This window comes from Hyla sarda, chromosome 3 (assembly GCF_029499605.1).
Source record: "Hyla sarda isolate aHylSar1 chromosome 3, aHylSar1.hap1, whole genome shotgun sequence".
NCBI classification, from domain to species: Eukaryota; Metazoa; Chordata; class Amphibia; order Anura; family Hylidae; genus Hyla; species Hyla sarda.
Genome location: NC_079191.1, coordinates 428,432,209 through 428,460,186, shown reverse-complemented (window position 1 = coordinate 428,460,186; position 27,978 = coordinate 428,432,209). Strand labels below are relative to the sequence as shown.

The window sequence follows — 27,978 nt, the reverse complement described above, 5'->3', positions numbered from 1 at the left end:
CAAATTAAGCCTCGATCGAGCGTTTGAAAATGTGATAAAAGTACTAATGTGCTATTTTAATTTGATTTTTTAAAGAAAACCAGGCAGAAAATATGGCACAGTTTTGGTTGTGCCCCCATTGTGCGCCCAGTTTATTGTTAAGAGCTCTTTCTACCACACAGGGAGCCATGTTGTCATTGTCCGCTTCCATTCATTGTAATCTTTTGCAGGCATCATGCTGGTGGAGATCCTGGCAGCCCTCGTAGTGGGGGCAATCCTTTACAATTTTCTGTTTAAAACAAAAGATGACTCCTTGCCCATGGGTGACGGCTGGTGGGGCGCTGGACCAAGACGAGATGACGACAATGAAGAAATTCACCCCTTCAAGATTGAAACGTCCGATGAAGAATTGACTGTAAGATGGTTTTAATGTTTGTTCTTCTTTTACTCTTTTCTTATAAGTGGATATTCCCTATAAACAGAAGAACTGAAATTCTTCAATAATACTGCCTTTACCCTGATTTACCTCTAAAGATGGACGTCCTTGCCCCTGCTTCCACCCCCTATATAGGGACGTCCTTGCCCCTGCTTCCACCCCCTATAGAGGAATGTCCTTGCCCCTGCTTCCACCCCCTATAGAGGAACGTCCTTGCCCCTGCTTCCACCCCCTATAGAGGAACGTCCTTGCCCCTGCTTCCACCCCCTATAGAGGGACGTCCTTGCCCCTGCTTCCACCCCCTATAGAGGAACGTCCTTGCCCCTGCTTCCACCCCCTATAGAGGAACGTCCTTGCCCCTGCTTCCACCCCCTATAGAGGAACGTCCTTGCCCCTGCTTCCACCCCTGTAGAGAAACGTCATTGCCCCTGCTTCCACCCCTGTAGAGGAACGTCCTTGCCCCTGCTTCCACCCCTGTAGAGGAACGTCCTTGCCCCGGCTTCCACCCCTGTAGAGGAACGTCCTTGCCCCTGCTTGTACCCCCGTAGAGGAACGTCCTTGCCCCTGCTTCCACCCCTGTAGAGGAACGTCCTTGCCCCGGCTTCCACCCCTGTAGAGGAACGTCCTTGCCCCTGCTTGTACCCCTGTAGAGGAACGTCCTTGCCCCTGCTTCCACCCCTGTAGAGGAACGTCCTTGCCCCTGCTTCCACCCCTGTAGAGGAGCGTCCTTGCCCCTGCTTCCACCCCTGTAGAGGAACGTCCTTGCCCCTGCTTCCACCCCCGTAGAGGAACGTCCTTGCCCCTGCTTCCACCCCTGTAGAGGAACGTCCTTGCCCCGGCTTCCACCCCTGTAGAGGAACGTCCTTGCCCCTGCTTGTACCCCTGTAGAGGAACGTCCTTGCCCCTGCTTCCACCCCTGTAGAGGAACGTCCTTGCCCCTGCTTCCACCCCTGTAGAGGAGCGTCCTTGCCCCTGCTTCCACCCCTGTAGAGGAACGTCCTTGCCCCTGCTTCCACCCCTGTAGAGGAGCGTCCTTGCCCCTGCTTCCACCCCTGTAGAGGAACGTCCTTGCCCCTGCTTCCACCCCTGTAGAGGAATGTCCTTGCCCCTGCTTCCACCCATATAGAGGAACGCCCTTTCCCCTGCTTCCACCCCTATAGAGGAACGTCTTTTCCCCTGCTTCCACCCATATAGAGGAACGTCCTTGCCCCTGCTTCCACCCCTGTGGAGGAACGTCCTTGGCCCTGCTTCCACCCCTGTAGAGGAACGTCCTTGCCCCTGCTTTCACCCTTATAGAGGAACGTCCTTGCCCCTGCTTCCACCCCTATAGAGGAACGTCCTTGCCCCTGCTTCCACCCCTATAGAGGAATGTCCTTGCCCCTGCTTTCACCCCTATAGAGTAGAGGAACATCTTTGCACCTGCCTCATCCCTATAGAGGAACGTCCTCGTCCCCTGCTTCACCCCTTTAGAGTAATCTCTTTGCCCCTGCTTCACCCCTGTGAAGGAACCTCCTTGGCCTTGCTTCACCCTGATATAGTAACGTTCTTTCCCTATTTATAGATGGACATACAAAGTTTTGACTCCTCTAATTCATTTGTTTCTTTCCAGGACTTATTCCGCCGCATCGATGAGACCCGGTATGCCGAGCCTCTGGAGGGCAGCCGCTTCAACTATGGCTTCAACTCCAAGGAGCTTAGGAAAGTTGTGTCTTACTGGAAGGAACGCTTCAGCTGGAGGAAGCAGCTGGAAATCCTCAACCAGTACCCACACTTTAAGACCAAAATTGAAGGTACTGGATAGGTTGTTGTTGGCTTTGGCGGTCACGTTACTGTGTCTAAATTTTTTGGGACTCATGCGTGACCTTGTGCCATAGTCTAAAATGGTCCAAAGGTTGTGTCTTGTATTGCAGTTCTACGTTGCAGTCGTCTATGGACTCTTTGACGCAGTACAGATTGAGTTAAGCGAATTTACTATCAAATCAAATTAATCGGCCAAGCAATTTGGTTTGCTGGAATATTCTAGAATGGCGCGGTCAAGAGTCTCATTCCAGACTTCTTCAGGAAATCAGAACATCTGAACCCTTTTAACTATCAGGGCATGATTGTAGTTGTGCTTTTGCAACAGCCCTGGCCTGGGTAGATCATATGGATAGAAGAGCTCTGTTCCCCATTAGGGTACGTTCACACAGGTACTGCCGATTTAGGTACTTTAGGTACTGCTGATTAGTTAGCTGTGCTCAGTCGTTTAGTTTACATTGAAATCTGAAGCAGAAAATCCTGCGCAGAAAATCTGCGTACGTGTGAACATACCCTTACTGTGTTTGTCACAGCACCACATAGTGGTGGAGGACCCACCTAGCAGCTCCTCCACTAACTGCAAATTCTACAGCAGTGTCTCCCAACTAAGGTGCCTCCAGCTGTTGCAGAACTACAACTTCCAGCATGCCCGGACAGCCTTCGGCTGTCCGGGCATGCTGGAAGTTGTAGTTTTGCAACAGCTGAAGGCACCCTAGTTGGGAAACACTGTTCTACAGTGTGACCTTTGAATGTCACGACCCTTTAAAGGGGTTATCCAGGGAAAAACGTTTTTTTTTATATATCAACTGGCTCTAGAAAGTTAAACAGATTTGTAAATTATTTCTATTTAAAAAATCTTAATCCTTTCAGTACTTATGAGCTGCTGAAGTTGAGCTGTTCTTTTCTGTCTAAGTGCTCTCTGATGACACCTGTCTCGGGAAACGCCCAGTTTAGAAGCAAATCCCCGTAGCAAACTTCTTCTACTCTCTGCAGTTCCCGAGACAAGCAGAGGTGTCAGCAGAGAGCACTGTTGCCAGACAGAAAACAACAACTCAACTTCAGTAGCTGATAATTATTGAAAGGATTAAGATTTTTTTTAATAGAAGTAATTTACAAATCTGTTTAACTTTCTGGAGCCAGTGGATCTTAAAAAAAAAAAAAAAGTTTTTTCCTGGAATACCCCTTTAAACTGTGCTTACTGTTTACACATCTTTATCATGAAGACGGATTCATTATCTCAGAGCTCATCGTCCACGCGGCGGTTAATAAGCGCAACAAAATCGGTTCGCTCTGTAATTATCTGTCATTTCTGCCCTAGTTTCTTCCCCCTGGTCCGACGGGAAAAGTACACGTGGGAAATGTGTAGGTTTTTAATTAAATATGATTTCCCCCAGAATTAGTTACAGAAGGACGCGGCTCCTAGAAATAACCAGAATTAATTACGATGAAGAGGCGCACATTTGCCGGTCACCTTCTTTGATGTGTATATTTGTCACATACTTTTATCTCTGCGTGAAAATAAGAGGGGAAAGTCCATTTTTAGCAGAAATGCAACTCCTTTTTTTTCTATGCAGAATTCAGGTAAGTGACAGATGTTAAAGGGGAACTCCAGTGGAAAACTATAGATATATATATATAATTTTTTTTTTTTTTTTTTTTTTTTTTAAATCAACTGGTGCCACAAAGTTAAACAGATTTGTAAATTACTTCTATTAAAAAATCTTAATCCTTCCAGTACTTATTAGCTGCTGAATACTACAGAGGAAATGGTTTTCTTTTTGGAACACAGAGCTCTCTGCTGACATCACGAGCACAGTGCTCTCTGCTGACATCTCTGTCCATTTTAGGAACTGTCCAGAGTAGGAGAAAATCCCCATAGAAAATATGTGCAGCTCTGGACAGTTCCTAAAATGGACAGAGATGTCAGCAGTGAGCACTGTGCTCGTGATGTCAGCAGAGAGCTCTGTGTTCCAAAAAGAAGAAAATTTCCTCTGTAGTATTCAGCAGCTAATAAGTACTGGAAGGAGTAAGATTTGTAAATTACTTCTATTAAAAAATCTTACTCCTTCCAGTACTTATTAGCTGCTGAATACTACAGAGGAAATTTTCTTCTTTTTGGAACACAGAGCTCTCTGCTGACATCACGAGCACAGTGCTCACTGCTGACATCTCTGTCCATTTTAGGAACTGTCCAGAGTAGGAGAAAATCCCCATAGAAAATATGTGCAGCTCTGGACAGTTCCTAAAATGGACAGAGATGTCAGCAGTGAGCACTGTGCTCGTGATGTCAGCAGAGAGCTCTGTGTTCCAAAAAGAAGAAAATTTCCTCTGTAGTATTCAGCAGCTAATAAGTACTGGAAGGAGTAAGATTTTTTAATAGAAGTAATTTACAAATCTGTTTCTGGCACCAGTTGATAAAAAAAAAAAAAAAAAGTTTTTTTTCCCCCCACCGGAGTACCCCTTTTAAAGGGGAACTCCGGTACTAGACATCTTATACCCATGTCTGATCGTTGGGGTCCGACCGCTGGGAACCCCGCTGATCTCAGGCCCGGCAGCCCGGCATTTTGAACAGCCCACCTCCATTAATGTTTATGGGACCTTAACCCCTTAAGGACCCAGCCAATTTTCACTGTAGGACCCGGCCATTTTTTGCACATCTGTCACTTTAAGCATTAATAACTCTGATGCTTTTACCTTTCATTCTGATTCCGAGATTGTTTTTTCGTGACATATTCTACTTTACATTAGTGGTAACATTTTGTCGATACTTGGTGAAAAATTCAAAAATTTGATGAAAAAATTGAAAATTTTGCATTTTTTTTACTTTGAAGGTCTCTGCTTATAAGGAAAATTAATATTCCAAATAAATTATATATTGATTCACATGTACAATATGTCTACTTTATGTTTGCATCATAACGTTGACAAGTTTTTACTTTTTCAAAATCAAAATTTTTCAGGGACCAGTTCAGTTTTGAAGTGAATTTGAAGGGCTTTAATATTAGAAATGCCCAACAAATGACCCCATTATAAAAACTGCACTCCCCAAAGTATTCAAAATGACATTCAAAAGGTTTGTTAACCCTTTAGGTGTTTCACAGGAAAAGCAGCAAATTGAAGGAGAAAATTCAAAATCTTCATTTTTTACACTCGTATGTTCTTGTAGACCCAGTTTTTGAATTTTTACAAGGGGTAAAAGGAGAGAAATCTTCCTAAAATGTGTAGCCCAATTTCTCTTGAGTAAGGAAATACCTCATATGTGTATGTCAAGTGTACGGCAGGCGCAGTAGAGGGCTCAGAAGGGAAGGAGCGACAATGGGATTTTGGAGAGTGAGTTTTTCTGAAATGGTTTTTGTGGGGCATGTCACATTTAGGAAGCCCCTATGGTGCCAGAACAGCAAAAAAAAAAAACACATGGCATACTATTTTGGAAACTACACCCCTCAAGGCACGTAACAAGGGGTCCAGTGAGCCTTAACACCCCACAGGTGTTTGACGACTTTTTGTTAAAGTTGGATGTGTAAATGATTTATTTATTTTTTTCCACTAAAAAGCTAGTTTTCCCCCAAATTATTTTTTTTTACAAGGGATAATAGGACAAAATGCCCCCCAAAATTTGTAACCCCATCTCTTCTGAGTATGGAAATACCCCAAGTGTGGACGTCAAGTGCTCTGCTGGCGCACTACAATGCTCAGAAGAGGAGGAGTCACATTTGGCTTTTGAAAAGTGAATTTTGCTGAAATGGTTTTTGGAGGGCATGTCACATTTAGGAAGCCCCTATGGTGCCAGAACAGCAAAAAAAAAAAAAACACATGGCATACTATTTTAGAAACTACACCCTTCAAGGAACACATCAAGGGGTACAGTGAGCCTTAAAACCTCACAGGTGTTTGACGACTTTTTGCTTTTTGGATGTGTAAATGAAGAAAAAATTTTTTTTTCACTAAAATGCTCGTTTTCCCCCACATTTTATATTTTTACAAGGGGTAATAGAAGAAATGGGGTTACAAATTTTGGGGGTCATTTTCTCCTGAGTATGGAAATACCCAATGTGTGGACATCAAGTGGTCTGCTGGCGCACTACAATGCTCAGAAGAGAAGGAGCACCATTGAGCTTTTGAAGACAGAATTTGGTTGGAATAGAAGTCGGGGGCCATGTGCGTTTACAAAGCCCCCCCATGGTGCCAGAACAGTGGACCCCCCCACGTGACCCCATTTTGAAAACTACACCCCCCACAGAATTTAATAAGGGATGCAGTGAGTATTTACACCCCACTGGCGTTTGACAGATCTTTGGAACAGTGGGCTGTGCAAATGAAAAATTACATTTTTCATTTTCACGGACCACTGTTCCAAAAATCTGTCAGACACCTGTGGGGCGTAAATGCTCACTGTACCCCTTATTACATTACGTGAGGGGTGTAGTTTCCAAAATTGGGTCATATGTGGGGGGAGGGTCCATTGTTCTGGCTCTATGGGGGCTTTGTAAACACACGTAGCCTTCAATTCCGGACAAATTTTATCTTCAAAATCCCAACAGCGCTCCTTCTCTTCTGAGCATTGTAGTGCGCCCATAGAGCACTTTACATCCACATATGGGGTATGTTCTTACTCAGAAAAAATGGGGTTACAAATTTTGGGGGGCTTTTTTCCTATGTTTCCTTGTGAAAATGAAAAATTTTGGGTAACACCAGCATTTTTGTGATTTTTTTTTTTTAAATTTATTTTTTATTTTTTTTTCCATCCAACTTTAATGAAAATTCGTCAAACACCTGTGGGGTGTTCAGGCTCACTATACCCCTTGTTACGTTCCGTTAGGGGTGTAGTTTCCAAAATGGTCACATGTGGGTATTTATTTTTTTTGCGTTTATGTCAGAACCGCTGTAAAATCAGCCACCCCTGTGCAAATCACCAATTTAGGCCTCAAATGTACATAGTGCGCTCTCACTCTTGAGCCTTGTTGTGCCCCCGCCGAGCATTTTACACCCACATATGGGGTATTTCTGTACTCAGGAGAAATTGTGTTAAAAATTTTGGGGGTCTTTTTTTCCTTTTAACACTTGTGAAAATAAAAAGTGTGTGGCAACACCAGCATGTTAGTGTAAAATGTAAAAAATTTTTACACTGACAGGCTGGTGTAGCCCCCAACTTTTCCTTTTCATAAGGGGTAAAAGGAGAAAAAGCCCCCCCAAAATTTGTAACGCAATTTCTCCCGATTACGGAGATACCCCATATGTGGCCCTAAACTGTTTCCTTGAAATACAACAGGGCTCTGAAGTGAGAGAGCGCCATTCGCATTTGAGGACTAAATTAGGGATTGCTTAAGGGGGGACATAGGGGTATTCTACGCCAGTGATTCCCAAACAGGATGCCTCCAGCTGTTGCTAAACTCCCAGCATGCCTGGACAGTCGTCAGTGGCTGTCCGGAAATGCTGGGAGTTGTTGTTTTGCAACAGCTGGAGGCTCCGTTTTGGAAACTCTGCCGTACAATACATTTTTTATTGGGGGGACAGTGTAAGGGGGTGTTTATGTAGTGTTTTACCCTTTATTTTGTGTTAGTGTAGTGTAGTGTTTTTAGGGTACATTCACACGGGCGCAGGTTTACAGTGAGCTTCCCGCTAGAAATTTGCGCTGCGGCGAAAAATTTGCCGCAGCTCATACTTCAAGCAGGAAACTTACTGTAAACCTGTCCGTGGGAATGTAACCTGTATGTTCACATGGGGGGGCAAACCTCCAGCTGTTTCAAAACTACAACTCCAAGCATGTACTGACAGACCGTGCATGCTGGGAGTTGTAGTTTTGCAACAGCTGGAGGCACACTGGTTGGAAAACCTTCAGTTAGGTTCTGTTACCTAACTCAGTATTTTCCAACCAGTGTGCCTATAGCTGTTGCAAAACTACTACTCCCAGCATGTACTGGGAGATCTAGTTATGCAACAGCTGGAGGGATCGCAACTACAACTCCCAGCATGCCGAGACAGCTGTTTCGGCATGCTGGGATTTGCAGTTTTGCAGCATCTGGAGTGCTACAGATAGAGACCACTTCACTGTGATCTCCAAACTGTGGACCTCCAGATGTTGCAAAACTACAAATTCCAGCATTCACAGACAGCAAACAGCTATGTGGACATGCTGGGAGTTGTAGTTTTGCAAGATCTAGAGTGCTACAGTATAGAGATCACTGTGCAGTGGTCTCTAAACTGTAGACCTCCAGCTGTTGCAAAACTGCATCTCCCACCATGCCCAGCAGCTGTCTGGGCATGCTGGGAGTTGTAGTTTTGCAACATCTGGAGGGCTACAGTCTCAGACTGTAGCCCTCTAGATGTTGCTAGGCAACTTACCGGCTTCCGTCGGATCCAGGGATCCGTCCTCTTCTGCTGCACGACATCGCCGCCTGGGCCGATCACCGCCGCCGATCCCGTCCCGCAGCTTCCACCGACGGGTAAGTGGATCTTCGGCGTTCGGTCCCAGTCGTTTCCCCGTTCTGCCCCGCCTATTGTGGGTGGGCAGAACGGGGAAAACGAAAGTAACCCCCCCCCGCCCCTGATCTGCTATTGGTGGTAGCGTCTAGACCACCAATAGCAGGGATAGGAGGGGTGGCACCCCTGCCACCTCACTCCTATCGCTACAGGGGGATCGTGGGTGTCTTAGACAACCGCGATCCCCCTTATATTCCGTACGACCCGGAATCGGCGCAAATCGCAAATGTGAATTCACTTGCGATTTGCGCCGATCGCCGACATGGTGGGGTCTAATGACCCCCCTGGGCATTTGCACGCGGCGGGGACCGAAATTCCCACGGGCGTACAGGTACGCCCTGCGTCCTTAAGACCCAGGTACAGAAGGCGTATCCATACGCCCTAGGTCCTGTACGGGGTTAATGTATAAAATTTTATAACTGTATTTTACTGTACATTGACTTAAAGGAGTATTCCGGCAAAAATGCCACTGGATAGGGGATGAGTAGCTGATCGCTGGTGGTCCGACCGCTGGCTATACGCCCCCCCCACCCCCGGTCTCCAGGACGGGACCCCAGCGCTCTCAGTCCTGGACATTTAACAAGCTTCACGCACATAGGGGGAGATTTATCAAAATGTTTGCAAAATGTAAGAAGCGATCTGATTGGTTGCTATGGGCAACCTTTCCTTTGCGCAGGTTTTGATAAATCTCCCCCATAATCACCACTCAAAAGTATAATTTCAAAACTTTGTGTTTCCCAGAGTGCTGTGCATGAAACTTCTTGATTTTTTTTTTTTTTTTTTTCTTCCAGGCCTCGATATCCATTTTCTCCATGCTAAGCCGAAAAACCTCCCCGCGGGCCGGAAGGCCAAACCTCTCATTATGGTTCACGGCTGGCCCGGATCATTCTATGAATTCTACAAGATCATCCCCCTCCTGACGGATCCGGCCAGCCATGGTCTCAGCGATGAGCATATCTTTGAGGTCATCTGTCCGTCCATTCCTGGATATGGATTCTCGGAAGCTTCTCACAAGCAAGGTGCTTTATAAATAGAATGTGATGTATTGTCTATAGCAGTGGTTTTCAACCCGCGGACCTCCAGATGTTGCAAAACTACAAGTCCCAGCATGCCCGGACAGCCAACGGCTGTCCGGGCATGCTGGGAGTTGTAGTTTTGCAACATCTGGAGGTCCGCAGGTTGGAGACCACTGCTCTCCCCTTCACGGGAGCCACTAGTCTATATTTACTGTACTGAAGGTATAGGGTCAAGGTCTCCAAACTGTGGACCTTCAGGTTTCGGGCCTAGGTCTCCAAACTGTGGACCTCCACGTATAGGACCTAGGGGGGAGATTTATCAAACCCTGTCTAGAGGAAAAGTTGCTGAGTTGCCCATAGCAACCAATCAGATTGCTTCTTTCATTTTTGAAAAGGCCTCTGAAAAATGAAAGAAGCGATCTGATTGGTTGCTATGGGCAACTGGTCAACTTTTCTTCTGGACAGGTTTTGATAAATCTCCCCCCTAGTATGTTTCCAAACGGAAGACCTCCAGGTATAGGGAGTAGGTCTCCAAATGAGGGACCTCCAGGTATAGGGCGTAGGTTTCCAAACGGGGGACCTCCAGGTATAGGGCGTAGGTTTCCAAACGGGGGACCTCCAGGTATAGGGCGCAGGTTTCCAAACGGGGGACCTCCAGGTATAGGGCGCAGGTTTCCAAACGGGGGACCTCCAGGTATAGGGCGTAGGTTTCCAAACAGGGGACCTCCAGGTATAGGGCGTAGGTTTCCAAACGGGGGACCTCCAGGTATAGGGCGTAGGTTTCCAAACGGGGGACCTCCAGGTATAGGGGGTAGGTTTCCAAACAGGGGACCTCCAGGTATAGGGGGTAGGTTTCCAAACGGGGGACCTCCCAGGTATAGGGGGTAGGTTTCCAAACAGGGGACCTCCAGGTATAGGGCGTAGGTTTCCAAACAGGGGACCTCCCAGGTATAGGGGGTAGGTTTCCAAACAGGGGACCTCCAGGTATAGGGCGTAGGTTTCCAAACGGGGGACCTCCCAGGTATAGGGGGTAGGTTTCCAAACAGGGGACCTCCAGGTATAGGGCGTAGGTTTCCAAACAGGGGACCTCCAGGTATAGGGGGTAGGTTTCCAAACAGGGGACCTCCAGGTATAGGGCATAGGTTTCCAAACAGGGGACCTGCAGGTATAGGGGGTAGGTTTCCAAACAGGGGACCTCCAGGTATAGGGCATAGGTTTCCAAACGGGGGACCTCCAGGTATAGGGCGCAGGTTTCCAAACGGGGGACCTCCAGGTATAGGGCGTAGGTTTCCAAACGGGGGACCTCCAGGTATAGGGCGTAGGTTTCCAAACGGGGGACCTCCAGGTATAGGGTGCAGGTTTCCAAACGGGGGATCTCCAGCTATAGGGGGTAGGTTTCCAAACAGGGGACCTCCAGGTATAGGGCATAGGTTTCCAAACGGGGGACCTCCAGGTATAGGGGGTAGGTTTCCAAACAGGGGACCTCCAGGTATAGGGCATAGGTTTCCAAACGGGGGACCTCCCAGGTATAGGGGGTAGGTTTCCAAACGGGGGACCTCCCAGGTATAGGGGGTAGGTTTCCAAACAGGGGACCTCCAGGTATAGGGCGTAGGTTTCCAAACGGGGGACCTCCAGGTATAGGGCGTAGGTTTCCAAACGGGGGACCTCCAGGTATAGGGCGTAGGTTTCCAAACAGGGGACCTCCAGGTATAGGGCGTAGGTTTCCAAACGGGGGACCTCCCAGGTATAGGGGGTAGGTTTCCAAACGGGGGACCTCCCAGGTATAGGGGGTAGGTTTCCAAACAGGGGACCTCCAGGTATAGGGCGTTGTCTGTCCGGGCATCCTGGAAGTTGTAGTTTCGCAACAGCTGGAGGTCCACAGTTTGGAAACCACTGGTATAAAGGCTGTCATGACTTGTTTCTTCAGGATGTGACTCTGTCGCTGTCGCCCGGATCTTTTACAAGCTGATGCGGAGGTTGGGCTTCCGGGAGTTCTATGCGCAGGGAGGAGACTGGGGATCCATGATCTGCACAATCCTGGCACAGCTCGCTCCCAGGTAACTGCACAATGTGAATACGGTTCTAGTCTGGAATCATTCATCATGACCCCTTAGGTCTGTCCCTTTTTATATCCGGGCCGTATATGGGGGTACTTCTATAGTCCATATAATATCACTGGAGACGGATAACTGAAGCAAGAGGTGCGCAGCAGCTCGGACCTCATTGATGTGATTGGCTCTTGTTGAATTCTTATGAACATTGGTTCAAATAAAAAAGGTTGTAAACGGCATAAAAGCATAAAATATCCATTTATTTTTATTTATTTTTTAAGCAACGTCAAGGGTTTGCATCTGAACATGGTGGCGGTGTTAACCCCCAAGCTGCCGGTGCTACTCTCCATATTTTTCGGCCGGTGGTTCCCAGGATGCTTCGGCTTCAAGGACGAGGATGTGAGACGGATGTTTCCATTTATGCAGAAATATTTCTTTCACACTATGAAGGAGAGCGGCTACATGCATATCCAGTCCACCAAGCCCGATACTGCAGGTGAGGAGACCGTAATACTGTATATTACACCACACGGGAGAGATCCCCTATACTACACCACACAGGAGAGATCCCCTATACTACACCACACAGGAGAGATCCCCTATACTACACCGCACAGGAGAGATCCTCTATACTACACCACACAGGAGAGATCCTCTATACTACACCACACAGGAGAGATCCTCTATACTACACCACACAGGAGAGATCCTCTATACTACACCACACAGGACAGATCCTCTATACTACACCACACAGGACACATCCTCTATACTACACCACACAGGAGAGATCCTCTATACTACACCACACAGGAGAGATCCTCTATACTACACCACACAGGAGAGATCCCCTATACTACACCACACAGGACACATCCTCTATACTACACCACACAGGAGAGATCCCCTATACTACACCACACAGGAGAGATCCTCTATACTACACCACACAGGAGAGATCCTCTATACTACACCACACAGGACAGATCCTCCATACTACACCACACAGGAGAGATCCTCTATACTACACCACACGGGAGAGATCCTCTATACTACACCACACAGGAGAGATCCTCTATACTACACCACACAGGAGAGATCCTCTATACTACACCACACGGGAGAGATCCTCTATACTACACCACACAGGAGAGATCCCCTATACTACACCACACAGGAGAGATCCTCTATACTACACCACACAGGAGAGATCCTCTATACTACACCACACAGGAGAGATCCTCTATACTACACCACACAGGAGAGATCCTCTATACTACACCACACAGGAGAGATCCCCTATACTACACCACACAGGACAGATCCCCTATACTACACCACACAGGACAGATCCCCTATACTACACCGCACAGGAGAGATCCTCTATACTACACCACACAGGACACATCCTCTATACTACATCACACAGGACAGATCCTCTATACTACACCACACGGGAGAGATCCTCTATACTACACCACACAGGAGAGATCCCCTATACTACACCACACAGGACAGATCCTCTATACTACACCACACAGGACAGATCCTCTATACTACACCACACAGGACAGATCCTCTATACTACACCACACGGGACAGATCCTCTATACTACACCACACAGGAGAGATCCTCTATACTACACCACACAGGAGAGATCCCCTATACTACACCACACAGGACAGATCCTCTATATTACACCACACAGGAGAGATCCTCTATACTACACCACACAGGAGAGATCCTCTATACTACACCACACAGGACAGATCCTCTATACTACACCACACAGGACAGATCCTCTATACTACACCACACAGGACAGATCCTCTATACTACACCACACGGGACAGATCCTCTATACTACACCACACAGGAGAGATCCTCTATACTACACCACACAGGAGAGATCCTCTATACTACACCACACAGGAGAGATCCTCTATACTACACCACACAGGAGAGATCCCCTATACTACACCACACAGGACAGATCCCCTATACTACACCACACAGGACAGATCCTCTATACTACACCACACAGGACAGATCCTCTATACTACACCACACAGGACAGATCCTCTATACTACACCACACGGGACAGATCCTCTATACTACACCACACAGGAGAGATCCTCTATACTACACCACACAGGAGAGATCCTCTATACTACACCACACAGGAGAGATCCTCTATACTACACCACACAGGACAGATCCTCTATACTACACCACACAGGACAGATCCTCTATACTACACCACACAGGAGAGATCCTCTATACTACACCACACAGGAGAGATCCTCTATACTACACCACACAGGAGAGATCCTCTATACTACACCACACAGGACAGATCCTCTATACTACACCACACAGGAGAGATCCTCTATATTACACCACACAGGAGAGATCCCCTATACTACACCACACAGGACAGATCCTCTATACTACACCACACAGGAGAGATCCTCTATACTACACCACACAGGAGAGATCCCCTATACTACACCACACAGGACAGATCCTCTATACTACACCACACAGGAGAGATCCTCTATACTACACCACACAGGACAGATCCTCTATACTGCACCACACAGGACAGATCCTCTATACTACACCACACAGGACAGATCCTCTATACTACACCACACAGGACACATCCTCTATACTGCACCACACAGGACAGATCCTCTATACTACACCACACAGGAGAGATCCTCTATACTACACCACACAGGAGAGATCCTCTATACTACACCACACAGGAGAGATCCCCTATACTACACCACACAGGAGAGATCCTCTATACTACACCACACAGGAGAGATCCTCTATACTACACCACACAGGAGAGATCCCCTATACTACACCACACAGGAGAGATCCTCTATACTACACCACACAGGACAGATCCCCCTATACTACACCACACAGGAGAGATCCTCTATACTACACCACACAGGAGAGATCCTCTATACTACACCACACAGGAGAGATCCTCTATACTACACCACACAGGAGAGATCCTCTATACTACACCACACAGGAGAGATCCTCTATACTACACCACACAGGACAGATCCTCTATACTACACCACACAGGACAGATCCTCTATACTACACCACACAGGACAGATCCTCTATACTACACCACACAGGACAGATCCTCTATACTACACCACACAGGACAGATCCTCTATACTACACCACACAGGACAGATCCTCTATACTACACCACACAGGACAGATCCTCTATACTACACCACACAGGACAGATCCTCTATACTACACCACACAGGAGAGATCCTCTATACTACACCACACAGGAGAGATCCTCTATACTACACCACACAGGACAGATCCTCTATACTACACCACACAGGAGAGATCCTCTATACTACACCACACAGGAGAGATCCCCTATACTACACCACACAGGAGAGATCCCCTATACTACACCACACAGGAGAGATCCTCTATACTACACCACACAGGAGAGATCCTCTATACTACACCACACAGGACAGATCCTCTATACTACACCACACAGGACAGATCCTCCATACTACACCACACAGGAGAGATCCTCTATACTACACCACACAGGACAGATCCTCCATACTACACCACACAGGAGAGATCCTCTCTACTACACCACACAGGACAGATCCTCTCTACTACACCACACAGGAGAGATCCTCTATACTACACCACACAGGAGAGATCCTCTATACTACACCACACAGGAGAGATCCTCTATACTACACCACACAGGAGAGATCCTCTATACTACACCACACAGGAGAGATCCTCTATACTACACCACACAGGAGAGATCCTCTATACTACACCACACAGGAGAGATCCTCTATACTACACCACACAGGAGAGATCCCCTATACTACACCACACAGGAGAGATCCCTCTATACTACACCACACAGGAGAGATCCTCTATACTACACCACACAGGAGAGATCCTCTATACTACACCACACAGGAGAGATCCTCTATACTACACCACACAGGAGAGATCCTCTATACTACACCACACAGGAGAGATCCTCTATACTACACCACACAGGAGAGATCCCCTATACTACATCACACAGGAGAGATCCCCTATACTACACCACACAGGAGAGATCCTCTATACTACACCACACAGGAGAGATCCTCTATACTACACCACACAGGAGAGATCCTCTATACTACACCACACAGGAGAGATCCTCTATACTACACCACACAGGAGAGATCCTCTATACTACACCACACAGGAGAGATCCTCTATACTACACCACACAGGAGAGATCCTCTATACTACACCACACAGGAGAGATCCTCTATACTACACCACACAGGAGAGATCCTCTATACTACACCACACAGGACAGATCCTCCATACTACACCACACAGGAGAGATCCTCTATACTACACCACACAGGACAGATCCTCTATACTACACCACACAGGAGAGATCCTCTATACTACACCACACAGGAGAGATCCCCTATACTACACCACACAGGAGAGATCCCCTATACTACACCACACAGGAGAGATCCTCTATACTACACCACACAGGAGAGATCCTCTATACTACACCACACAGGACAGATCCTCTATACTACACCACACAGGACAGATCCTCCATACTACACCACACAGGAGAGATCCTCTATACTACACCACACAGGACAGATCCTCCATACTACACCACACAGGAGAGATCCTCTCTACTACACCACACAGGACAGATCCTCTCTACTACACCACACAGGAGAGATCCTCTATACTACACCACACAGGAGAGATCCTCTATACTACACCACACAGGAGAGATCCTCTATACTACACCACACAGGAGAGATCCTCTATACTACACCACACAGGAGAGATCCTCTATACTACACCACACAGGAGAGATCCTCTATACTACACCACACAGGAGAGATCCCCTATACTACACCACACAGGAGAGATCCCCTATACTACACCACACAGGAGAGATCCCTCTATACTACACCACACAGGAGAGATCCTCTATACTACACCACACAGGAGAGATCCTCTATACTACACCACACAGGAGAGATCCTCTATACTACACCACACAGGAGAGATCCTCTATACTACACCACACAGGAGAGATCCTCTATACTACACCACACAGGAGAGATCCCCTATACTACACCACACAGGAGAGATCCCCTATACTACACCACACAGGAGAGATCCTCTATACTACACCACACAGGAGAGATCCTCTATACTACACCACACAGGAGAGATCCTCCATACTACACCACACAGGAGAGATCCTCTATACTACACCACACAGGACAGATCCTCTATACTACACCACACAGGACAGATCCTCTATACTACACCACACAGGAGAGATCCTCTATACTACACCTATTAGGTAGTAATTCTATATTCCGGACATAAATATCATTGTTTATAAATGACATCCATATGTTTTGCTGTGATGTGAGGGGAGTATTTGTACTTCAGGGATAAATATATTTTGCATCACGTTTTCTACCTCCGGGTATCCAGCTTCTCCTGACGCCATCTGTCCTGTTTGGAAATGGTAAAACATCCTACATGTTATCTGGCGCTTGTGTTCCTCGCAGGAATCGCACCTCACCCGTCCTGTGTGGGAAGACATTTTACTGCGGCATATGTTCCCTATGGGAGTATGAGGTGGAGTGTAAAACGTAGCGTTCACTGTTTACTACAGCTGGGGAGACTTATCAAAACTGGTGCAAAAGAAAACTAATGGAGCAGTTGCCCATAGCAACCAGTCTATCCTCAATGTGTTCTATACAGGGGTCAGCTTCCATGGTCTCTTATTATGGGCTGGAGAGGCTGTTATTTGAAGTAATAGGCAGTAGTTTCCAACCTGCAACACTCCAGCAGTTGTACAACTACAACTCCCAGCATGTCATGGTAGTCTGTTATGTAATTTCACAACTGAAGGCCCTGTAATTCATAGCAGGCTGGCAGAGAATGCTGAGAGTTGTAGTTTCACAACAGCTAAAGAGCCATAGGTTGGGGACCACTGCACTTCATGATGAGCACAGTTTATAGTAGGCAGAGGTGCAGCTGTCAAGGCATGCTGGGAGATGTAGTTCTATAATGACCAATCTAGCTACTTATTGTGGACCACTGCATTAAGATGCCCATATTTTATAGAGGTGGGCCGAGCATTCTGAGAGTTGTAGTTCTTCCAGCAGCTAGAAAGCCCCTCCGGTATTGCTTACGGAAATGTTGGGAATTGTGGCGTCACTGGGACATATTTTTAATAGGCTGTCATTGCATGCTGGGAGTTGTTGTTTCACAACATCTGGAGGGCCACAGGTTGGAGACTACTGCGTTTCGAAATGATAATAATGTATAGTAGGCTGTCGGAACATGCTGGGAGTTGTAGTTCCTTAACAGCCTGAAGGCCACAGGGTGGTTCGGCTGTCAGGGGCATAATGGGAGTTGTAGTTACACAACATCCGGAAGGCCATATGGTAGTGCAGCTGTCAAGGCATTATGGGAGTAGTAGTTTCACCACTATTAAAATGCCACAGGCTGGAGGCGCTACTGCACTACAGAATAAGCATAGGTTATAGTAGGCTGTGAGCGCATGTTGAGAGTTGTAATTTTTCTAGCAAGGCATGGCTATTTGTTAACTAGGAATTGTAGTTCCACAAAAGCTTGGAAGATCACAATGAGCGGCTGTCAGGGCATGCTGGGAGGTGTAGTTACACGACGGCTGGAGAACATCCGGATTCAGATATCGGTGCCACAGTGTGGAAACCTCTGTGTTTCTATGTTCACACTTGACTCTTGGCCTACTGGGAGTTGTGGTTTTATAGCTGGAGAGCCGCAGGATGTAGAACACAGGGCAAGCTGTGAGTTGTAGTTGTTACGACAATAAGGGGTTATTCACACGGCAGAGTTGCAGCCTGCAGAATTTCTGCCTCAAATTAAAGCCCATAGACTTCTATGGGATTCCGCACTCCCATTCACACTTCTGAATTTCCGCAAGCGGAAATTCAAAAGTGTGAATGGGAGTACGGAATCCCATAGAAGACTATGGGCTTTAATTTGAGGTGGAAATTTTGCCATGTGAATGGACCCCAATAGCTCCGAGACCCCAATTCCAGTCCCCATCACAATTTGTTCAGTGCACTCAATGGAAGGTGGGCAGGCCGCACTGGTGTCACACCAGCCCATATATAGCCATTGTGTCACTTTAAAGGGGTTATCCACCATGAGGTGATTTTAGTACATACCTGGCAGACAGTAATGGGCATGCTTAGGAATAGAGATGAGCGAATTTACAGTAAATTCGATTTGTCACGAACTTCTCTGCTCGGCAGTTGATGACTTATCCTGCATAAATTAGTTCAGCTTTCCGGTGCTCCGGTGGGCTGGAAAAGGTGGATACAGTCCTAGGAGACTCTTTCCTAGGACTGTATCCACCTTTTCCAGCCCACCGGAGCACCTGAAGGCTGAACTAATTTACGCAGGATAAGTCATCAACTGCCGAGCCGAGAAGTTCGTGACGAATCGAATTTACTGTAAGTTCACTCATCTCTACTTAGGAAGGATCTGCGCTTGTCTTGGGGCTACATGGTTATGTTGTGAGATTACTATAATATGTGGCTAGCTTTATGTGAACTGGTATTTGCTGTTTGAGTTTTCCTCTTTTGCGTAGAAATCCCATAATTCCATCTTCCTCCCTCCCACACATCAGCCACCCCACCCATTGAAACAAAAATGAGCTGCATCCATTCAAAAGACCTGTGGTTTTCAATCAGTTTGCCTACAGCTGTTGCATTAGTTGCAGATTGATCTTTCTCCCACCAAGCGATCCCTCGACCCATTGAAGCAGACAGGCTCCCTGTCCTCAGCTGACTAGTGATGTAATGTCTCGGCCGCATTGCAACCTGAGAAAAATCTGAGACAACAGTCATTTTGTATGCTGTTAAAAATAAATATTGGGGTGAAAATCACAGAAGAATTGTGAGAAAACCGTCACACACAGGAACAGACACTATATTATGTACTACACTAACTTTACAGCCCCTGTAGCATAGTCCAATAAAAAAAAATCCTTGAATACCCCTTTAATGAATAAAGGCCATTGATCTGAGATCTCGGTCGCGGCCCTTTCACCTAGTTGCAGATCTGAATCTGAATCAGACTTTGATCTCTTTCTCACTTACCAGCTGCTTCGTTTTAAAGCCAATTATTAATGAAATATCAGGGCGATAAGCCAAGTCCCTCACTGCCTGCCGCCGCCGGTATATATAGAGCCCTAATGTGCCGCATGTGCCTACTCATAATCTGCTCCAGAATACATCACAAACAAAATCGCTCCAACGATGACGTATCCAACATGACGGCACAGACCGATACCTTGGCTTATTGTGCTCCATCATGTTAAATGGTTACAGTGTTTTCAACAAACTTTACATAAATTGATAGTAAAAGCAAATATAAGAAACTTTGTTATGTACTTTAGTAGAAAAAAAAAAGTGCCTTGTCCTTTATACCGGGCACATTTCATGCATCACCCCCCCCCCCCCCCCCCCCCTCTTAAAATTATCATTTATGTTGAAAATGGCCCAAATTGTCCTAAAATCTGTCCCAAGTCAGCATGCTGTACGGTCAAGTTACATACGAGTCTATGGAGCTGGGAGGGGGTGCAGTTAGAGAGACGTAGAAGCAGCCAGAGGGTGCAGAGTCTACACAGGAGCTTACAGTGAGTAGAACACACCCTAGTGCTGGATTCACAGCTTACTTTATGCAGTACTGCTTTATAATGTCATCCATGTTGCTGCTGCTACTTCTAGTACATTTTATATATCCCTGTGCTGAATTCACAACTTACACTGCTAAGTACTGCTCTATAATGTGCTTCATTTTGCTGCTGCTGCTTCTATTGTTATATCTCACCCAGTGCTTGGTTCACAGCTTATACTGCTCAGTGGTGGTCTATAATTTCCTCCTCCATGTACTGTAGAGAGAGAGGCAGGGGTGTGTAAAAAAAAAAAAATAAAAAAAAATAAAAAAAAATACTCGTCCAAGGGACTAAAACTGAGCAGAATCTACTTGTTCCTCGTAATGATCCACTTGTCCTGGTACAAAGTAATTTTAACCAAAATAGTATGTGAATAAGGACTTTATTAATAAAAACTTGACCAGTATGTCCCCCAATTAGGTGAATAGGGCCCCTTTAAAGGAATACTGCAGTGCAACATAACTTATCCCTGGGAAACTCCTTGCCACTCCTTATAACTCCATACTATCTAAGTGACAAGAGAAACTGCAGATACATCCCCCGCCTCTCTGTATTCCATTTACTGTGTTGTCCCCAAATGGTGGACCTCCAGCTGATGCAAAATTACTACTTACCGGAATGCCACGACATTGGCATGCTGGGAGTTTTACTTTTGCCACAGCTGGAGGTCCACCATTTGGGAAACACTGCCATAGATACAAGGCGTGCCGCTCACTCCTATGGGTGGTGGAGTCATGTGATCACATGTACATGATACATCATACTGTGATACTTGTTGTGACCCTTACAAAAATCTGTTCCTCACCTTCCAGGATGTGGCTTGAACAGCTCTCCCGTGGGACTCGCTGCTTATATTCTGGAGAAGTTCTCCACCTGGACAGACCCCAACTTCCGTGATTATGAAGATGGCGGCCTGGAGAAGTATGTAATGTTGCATGCTATCTGGGGGGGGGGGGCAGCTTTGCATTGATCATGTGGAGGTGTAGTGATCGGCTCTGCTATGTCAGTGCGAACATGTGAACTCATTTAGCAGTGTTCCTTGGCTTATGAGGTGCAACCCTAAAAAAAATCCTCTTTGTAGTTGTGCTATGTTTCCCAGCCATTGTGCCCCCCGCGGTGCAAAGCTACTAACACAGGGTTAAAAACACTTCACAATGCAGGATAAAAGGATCAATAAACTAGCAAACTATAAACTGAGCAAACAGCGCCAGGAAGCTGCTGCCAAGGCAAATAAAATCAAAGAATGCATGGAGCACGCACGATGGGGGCATAGTTTTAGCGCTAAGATAAATAGACACACTGCTCCAAAAAATAATGTAACTCCAAGTCAATGACACTTCTGTGAGATCCCACTGTCCACTCAGGAAGAACACTGATTGACAATCAATTTCACATGGAACAGACAACAGGTGGAAATTATAGGCAATTAGCAAGACACCCCCCAATAAAGGAGTGGTTCTGCAGGTGGAGACCACAGACCACTTCTCAGTTCCTATGCTTCCTGGCTGATGTTTTGGTCACTTTTGAATGCTGGCGGTGCTTTCACTCTAGTGGTAGCATGAGACGGACTCTACAACCCACACAAGTGGCTCAGGTAATTCAGCTCATCCAGGATGGCACATCAATGCGAGCTGTGGCAAGAAGGTTTGCTGTGTCTGTCAGCGTAGTGTCCAGCAGCAAGCCACAAATGTGCATGTGTTCACTCAAACGGTCAGAAACAGACTCCATGAGGGTGGTATGAGGGCCAGACATCCACAGGTGGGGGGTTGTGCTTACAGCCCAACACCATGCTGGACATTTGGCATTTGCCAGAGAACACAAAGATTGGCAAATTCATCACTGGTGCCCTGTGCTCTTCACAGAAGAAAGCAGGTTCACACTGAGCACATGTGACAGACGTGAGAGAGTCTGGAGACGCCATGGAGAACGTTCTTCTGCCTGCAACATCCTCCAGCATGACCAGTTTGCTGGTGGGTCAGTAATGGTGTGGGGTGGCATTTCTTTGGGGGGCCACACAGCCCTCCATGTGCTTGCCAGAGGTAGCCTGACTGCCATTAGTTACCGAGATGAGATCCTCAGACCCCTTGTGAGACCATATGGTGGTGCGGTTGGCCCTGGGTTCCTCCTAATGCAAGACAATGCTAGACCTCATGTGGCTGGAGTGTGTCAGCAGTTCCTGCAAGAGGAAGACATTGATGCTATGGACTGGCCGTCCGTTCCCCAGACCTGAATCCGATTGAGCACATCTGGGACGTCTCGCTCCATCCACCACAGACTGTCTAGGAGTTGGCAGATGCTTTAGTCCAGGTCTGGGAGGACATCCGTCAGGAGACCATCCTCCATCTCATCAGGAGCATGCCCAGGTGTTGTAGGGAGGTCATACGGGCACGTGGAGACCACACACACTACTGAGCCTCATTGGGACTTGTATTAAGGACATTACATAAAGTTGGATCAGCCTGTAGTGGGGTTTTCCACTTTGATTTTGAGTGTGACTCCATATCCAGACCTCCAGGGGTCACCGGAGGCACCGTGGGATCGCTGGAGGTAAGTAGGGGTACATTTTTTATATTCCTCACAATGGCCATAAATAGAAAGAAAACCTTGCTGGAGTTCTCCTTTAATGCCGCGCTGCTCTTCACCGCCTTTTCTGCATGTACATTGTATTTCAGATGCCTTGCTGCACATTGTACCTGTCAGTCCTCTTGGACGGGGTGTGCATGGAAGATAGTGAGGTCAAAGACGGTGCCCAAGGGAGTAGGAAACCCCCTTTAAAGAAATGGGTGGATTTAAGTTTTGCAGCACAACAGTAAATACAGAGTGCATTACTTAGCAGTCAGAAGCTCAGCTACGCAGCACTGGGTACCACATTTTTTTTGCCATGTTCCTTCTTATCTTGTTCCATAGATTGCATTATATATAAAGCCCTTTGTGCTTTCTTGGTCTCCTGCAGAAAGTACACCTTGGATGACCTTCTAACCAATGTCATGATCTACTGGCTGACGGGCTCCATCGTGTCCTCCATGAGGTTCTACAAGGAAAACATGAGCAAATTTGGCACGGCCAAACATGACAAGTATGTAACCCGTACTGGGACTGGTGGTTTGTAGTGTGTAAATTAAAGAAGCACTTCAGGTTTTGTTTTTGCCCATCTCGTGCACACTCACCCTCACTAGTCCTACAGCACCATCTGTTTTATTCCAGCACAGCTGCGTCCATGTGTTTTTATACATGACATTGTTATTTATCAGATTGCTCCTGCTAGTTCCCAGACCCCTCCCTTCCAGCTCTATCTGTATACTGCTGCTGCTATCTCTTTGGGATCAGGATATAGATGATCTCCTATGAGTCCACCCCTCACATTATATATACAGTATCTCCCATAAGTGAGTCCACCCCTCACATTATATACAGTATATCCCATAAGTGACTCCACCCCTCACATTATATATACAGTATATCCCATAAGTGACTCCACCCCTCACATTATATACAGTATCTCCCATAAGTGAGTCCACCCCTCACATTATATACAGTATATCCCATAAGTGACTCCACCCCTCACATTATATATACAGTATATCCCATAAGTGAGTCCACCCCTCACATTATATATACAGTATATCCCATAAGTGACTCCACCCCTCACATTATATATACAGTATATGCCATAAGTGACTCCACCCCTCACATTATATATATATATACAGTATATCCCATAAGTGAGTCCACCCCTCACATTATATATACAGTATATCCCATAAGTGAGTCCACCCCTCACATTATATACAGTATATTCCATAAGTGACTCCACCCCTCACATTATATATACAGTATATCCCATAAGTGAGTCCACTCCTCACTCCTCCACCCCTCACATTATATATACAGTATCTCCCATAAGTGAGTCCACCCCTCACATTATATATACAGTATATCACATAAGTGACTCCACCCCTCACATTATATATACAGTATCTCCCATAAGTGACTCCACCCCTCACATTTTATATACAGTATCTCCCATAAGTGAGTCCACCCCTCACATTATATATACAGTATCTCCCATAAGTGACTCCACCCCTCACAATATATATACAGTATATCCCATAAGTGACTCCACCCCTCACATTATATATACAGTATATCCCATAAGTGACTCCACCCCTCACAATATATACAGTATATCCCATTAGTGAGTCCACCCCTCACATTATATATACAGTATATCCCATAAGTGAGTCCACCCCTCACATTATATACAGTATCTCCCATAAGTGACTCCACCCCTCACATTATATATACAGTATCTCCCATAAGTGACTCCACCCCTCACATTATATATACAGTATATCCCATAAGTGACTCCACCCCTCACATTATATATACAGTATCTCCCATAAGTGAGTCCACCCCTCACATTATATATACAGTATCTCCCATAAGTGATTCCACCCCTCACATTATATATACAGTATATCCCATAAGTGAGTCCACCCCTCACATTATATATACAGTATATCCCATAAGTGACTCCACCCCTCACATTATATATACAGTATATCCCATAAGTGAGTCCACCCCTCACATTATATATACAGTATATCCCATAAGTGACTCCACCCCTCACATTATATATACAGTATCTCCCATAAGTGATTCCACCCCTCACATTATATATACAGTATCTCCCATAAGTGACTCCACCCCTCACATTATATATACAGTATATCCCATAAGTGACTCCACCCCTCACATTATATATACAGTTTCTCCCATAAGAGAGTCCACCCCTCACATTATATATACAGTATATCCCATAAGTGACTCCACCCCTCACATTATATATACAGTATCTCCCATAAGTGACTCCACCCCTCACATTATATATACAGTATCTCCCATAAGTGACTCCACCCCTCACATTATATATACAGTATATCCCATTAGTGAGTCCACCCCTCACATTATATATACAGTATATCCCATAAGTGACTCCACCCCTCACATTATATATACAGTATCTCCCATAAGTGACTCCACCCCTCACATTATATATACAGTATATCCCATTAGTGAGTCCACCCCTCACATTATATATACAGTATATCCCATAAGTGAGTCCACCCCTCACATTATATACAGTATATCCCATAAGTGAGTCCACCCCTCACATTATATATACAGTATATCCCATAAGTGACTCCACCCCTCACATTATATGTACAGTATATCCCATAAGTGACTCCACCCCTCACATTATATATACAGTATATCCCATAAGTGACTCCACCCCCTCACATTGTATATACAGTATATCCCATAAGTGAGTCCACCCCTCACATTATATATACAGTATATTCCATAAGTGACTCCACCCCTCACATTATATATACAGTATCTCCCATAAGTGAGTCCACCCCTCACATTATATACAGTATATCCCATAAGTGACTCCACCCCTCACATTATATACAGTATATCCCATAAGTGACTCCACCCCTCACATTATATATACAGTATCTCCCATAAGTGAGTCCACCCCTCACATTATATATACAGTATATCCCATAAGTGACTCCACCCCTCACATTATATATACAGTATCTCCCATAAGTGAGTCCACCCCTCACATTATATATACAGTATATCCCATAAGTGACTCCACCCCTCACATTATATACAGTATCTCCCATAAGTGAGTCCACCCCTCACATTATATATACAGTATATCCCATAAGCGAGTCCACCCCTCACATTATATATACAGTATATCCCATAAGCGAGTCCACCCCTCACATTATATATACAGTATATCCCATAAGCGAGTCCACCCCTCACATTATATATACAGTATATCCCATAAGTGACTCCACCCCTCACATTATATACAGTATCTCCCATAAGTGAGTCCACCCCTCACATTATATACAGTATCTCCCATAAGTGAGTCCACCCCTCACATTATATATACAGTATCTCCCATAAGTGACTCCACCCCTCACATTATATATACAGTATCTCCCATAAGTGACTCCACCCCTCACATTATATATACAGTATCTCCCATAAGTGAGTCCACCCCTCACATTATATATACAGTATATGCCATAAGTGACTCCACCCCTCACATTATATATACAGTATATGCCATAAGTGACTCCACCCCTCACATTATATACAGTATATCCCATAAGTGACTCCACCCCTCACATTATATACAGTATCTCCCATAAGTGACTCCACCCCTCACATTATATATACAGTATCTCCCATAAGTGAGTCCACCCCTCACATTATATACAGTATCTCCCATAAGTGACTCCACCCCTCACATTATATATACAGTATATCCAATAAGTGACTCCACCCCTCACATTATATATACAGTATCTCCCATAAGTGACTCCACCCCTCACATTATATATACAGTATATCCCATAAGTGAGTCCACCCCTCACATTATATACAGTATATCCCATAAGTGAGTCCACCCCTCACATTATATATACAGTATATCCCATAAGTTAGTCCACCCCTCACATTATATATACAGTATATCCCATAAGTGAGTCCACCCCTCACATTATATATACAGTATATCCCATAAGTGAGTCCACCCCTCACATTATATATACAGTATATCCCATAAGTGAGTCCACCCCTCACATTATATATACAGTATATCCCATAAGTGACTCCACCCCTCACATTATATATATATATACAGTATCTCCCATAAGTGACTCCACCCCTCACAATATATATACAGTATATCCCATAAGTGAGTCCACCCCTCACATTATATATACAGTATATCCCATAAGTGACTCCACCCCTCACATTATATATACAGTATATCCCATAAGTGACTCTACCCCTCACATTATATATACAGTATCTCCCATAAGTGAGTCCACCCCTCACATTATATATACAGTATCTCCAATAAGTGACTCCACCCCTCACATTATATATACAGTATCTCCCATAAGTGACTCCACCCCTCACATTATATATACAGTATCTCCCATAATTGAGTCCACCCCTCACATTATATACAGTATCTCCCATAAGTGAGTCCACCCCTCACATTATATACAGTATATCCCATAAGTGACTCCACCCCTCACATTATATATACAGTATATCCCATAAGTGAGTCCACCCCTCACATTATATATACAGTATATCCCATAAGTGAGTCCACCCCTCACATTATATACAGTATATCCCATAAGTGAGTCCACCCCTCACATTATATATACAGTATATCCCATAAGTGAGTCCACCCCTCACATTATATATACAGTATCTCCCATAAGTGAGTCCACCCCTCACATTATATATACAGTATATCCCATAAGTGAGTCCACCCCTCACATTATATATACAGTATATG

At 45.6% G+C, this 27,978-nt stretch overlaps 1 protein-coding gene across 1 annotated transcript in view; it reads left to right on the top strand.

The window, feature by feature from the left end:
• The window catches only part of EPHX1 (epoxide hydrolase 1), a 46,415-nt gene extending 22,729 nt beyond the window's left edge, over positions 1-23,686 (top strand). Inside the window, exons 2-8 of the mRNA XM_056563649.1 lie at positions 210-394; positions 2,025-2,205; positions 9,484-9,711; positions 11,636-11,765; positions 12,041-12,255; positions 21,389-21,497; positions 23,530-23,686. Coding sequence (XP_056419624.1) covers positions 215-394; positions 2,025-2,205; positions 9,484-9,711; positions 11,636-11,765; positions 12,041-12,255; positions 21,389-21,497; positions 23,530-23,686 — 1,200 coding nt within the window. The 5' untranslated portion in view covers positions 210-214. The remainder of the gene's footprint in view (positions 1-209; positions 395-2,024; positions 2,206-9,483; positions 9,712-11,635; positions 11,766-12,040; positions 12,256-21,388; positions 21,498-23,529) is intronic.
• The last annotated feature ends 4,292 nt before the right edge of the window (positions 23,687-27,978 follow it).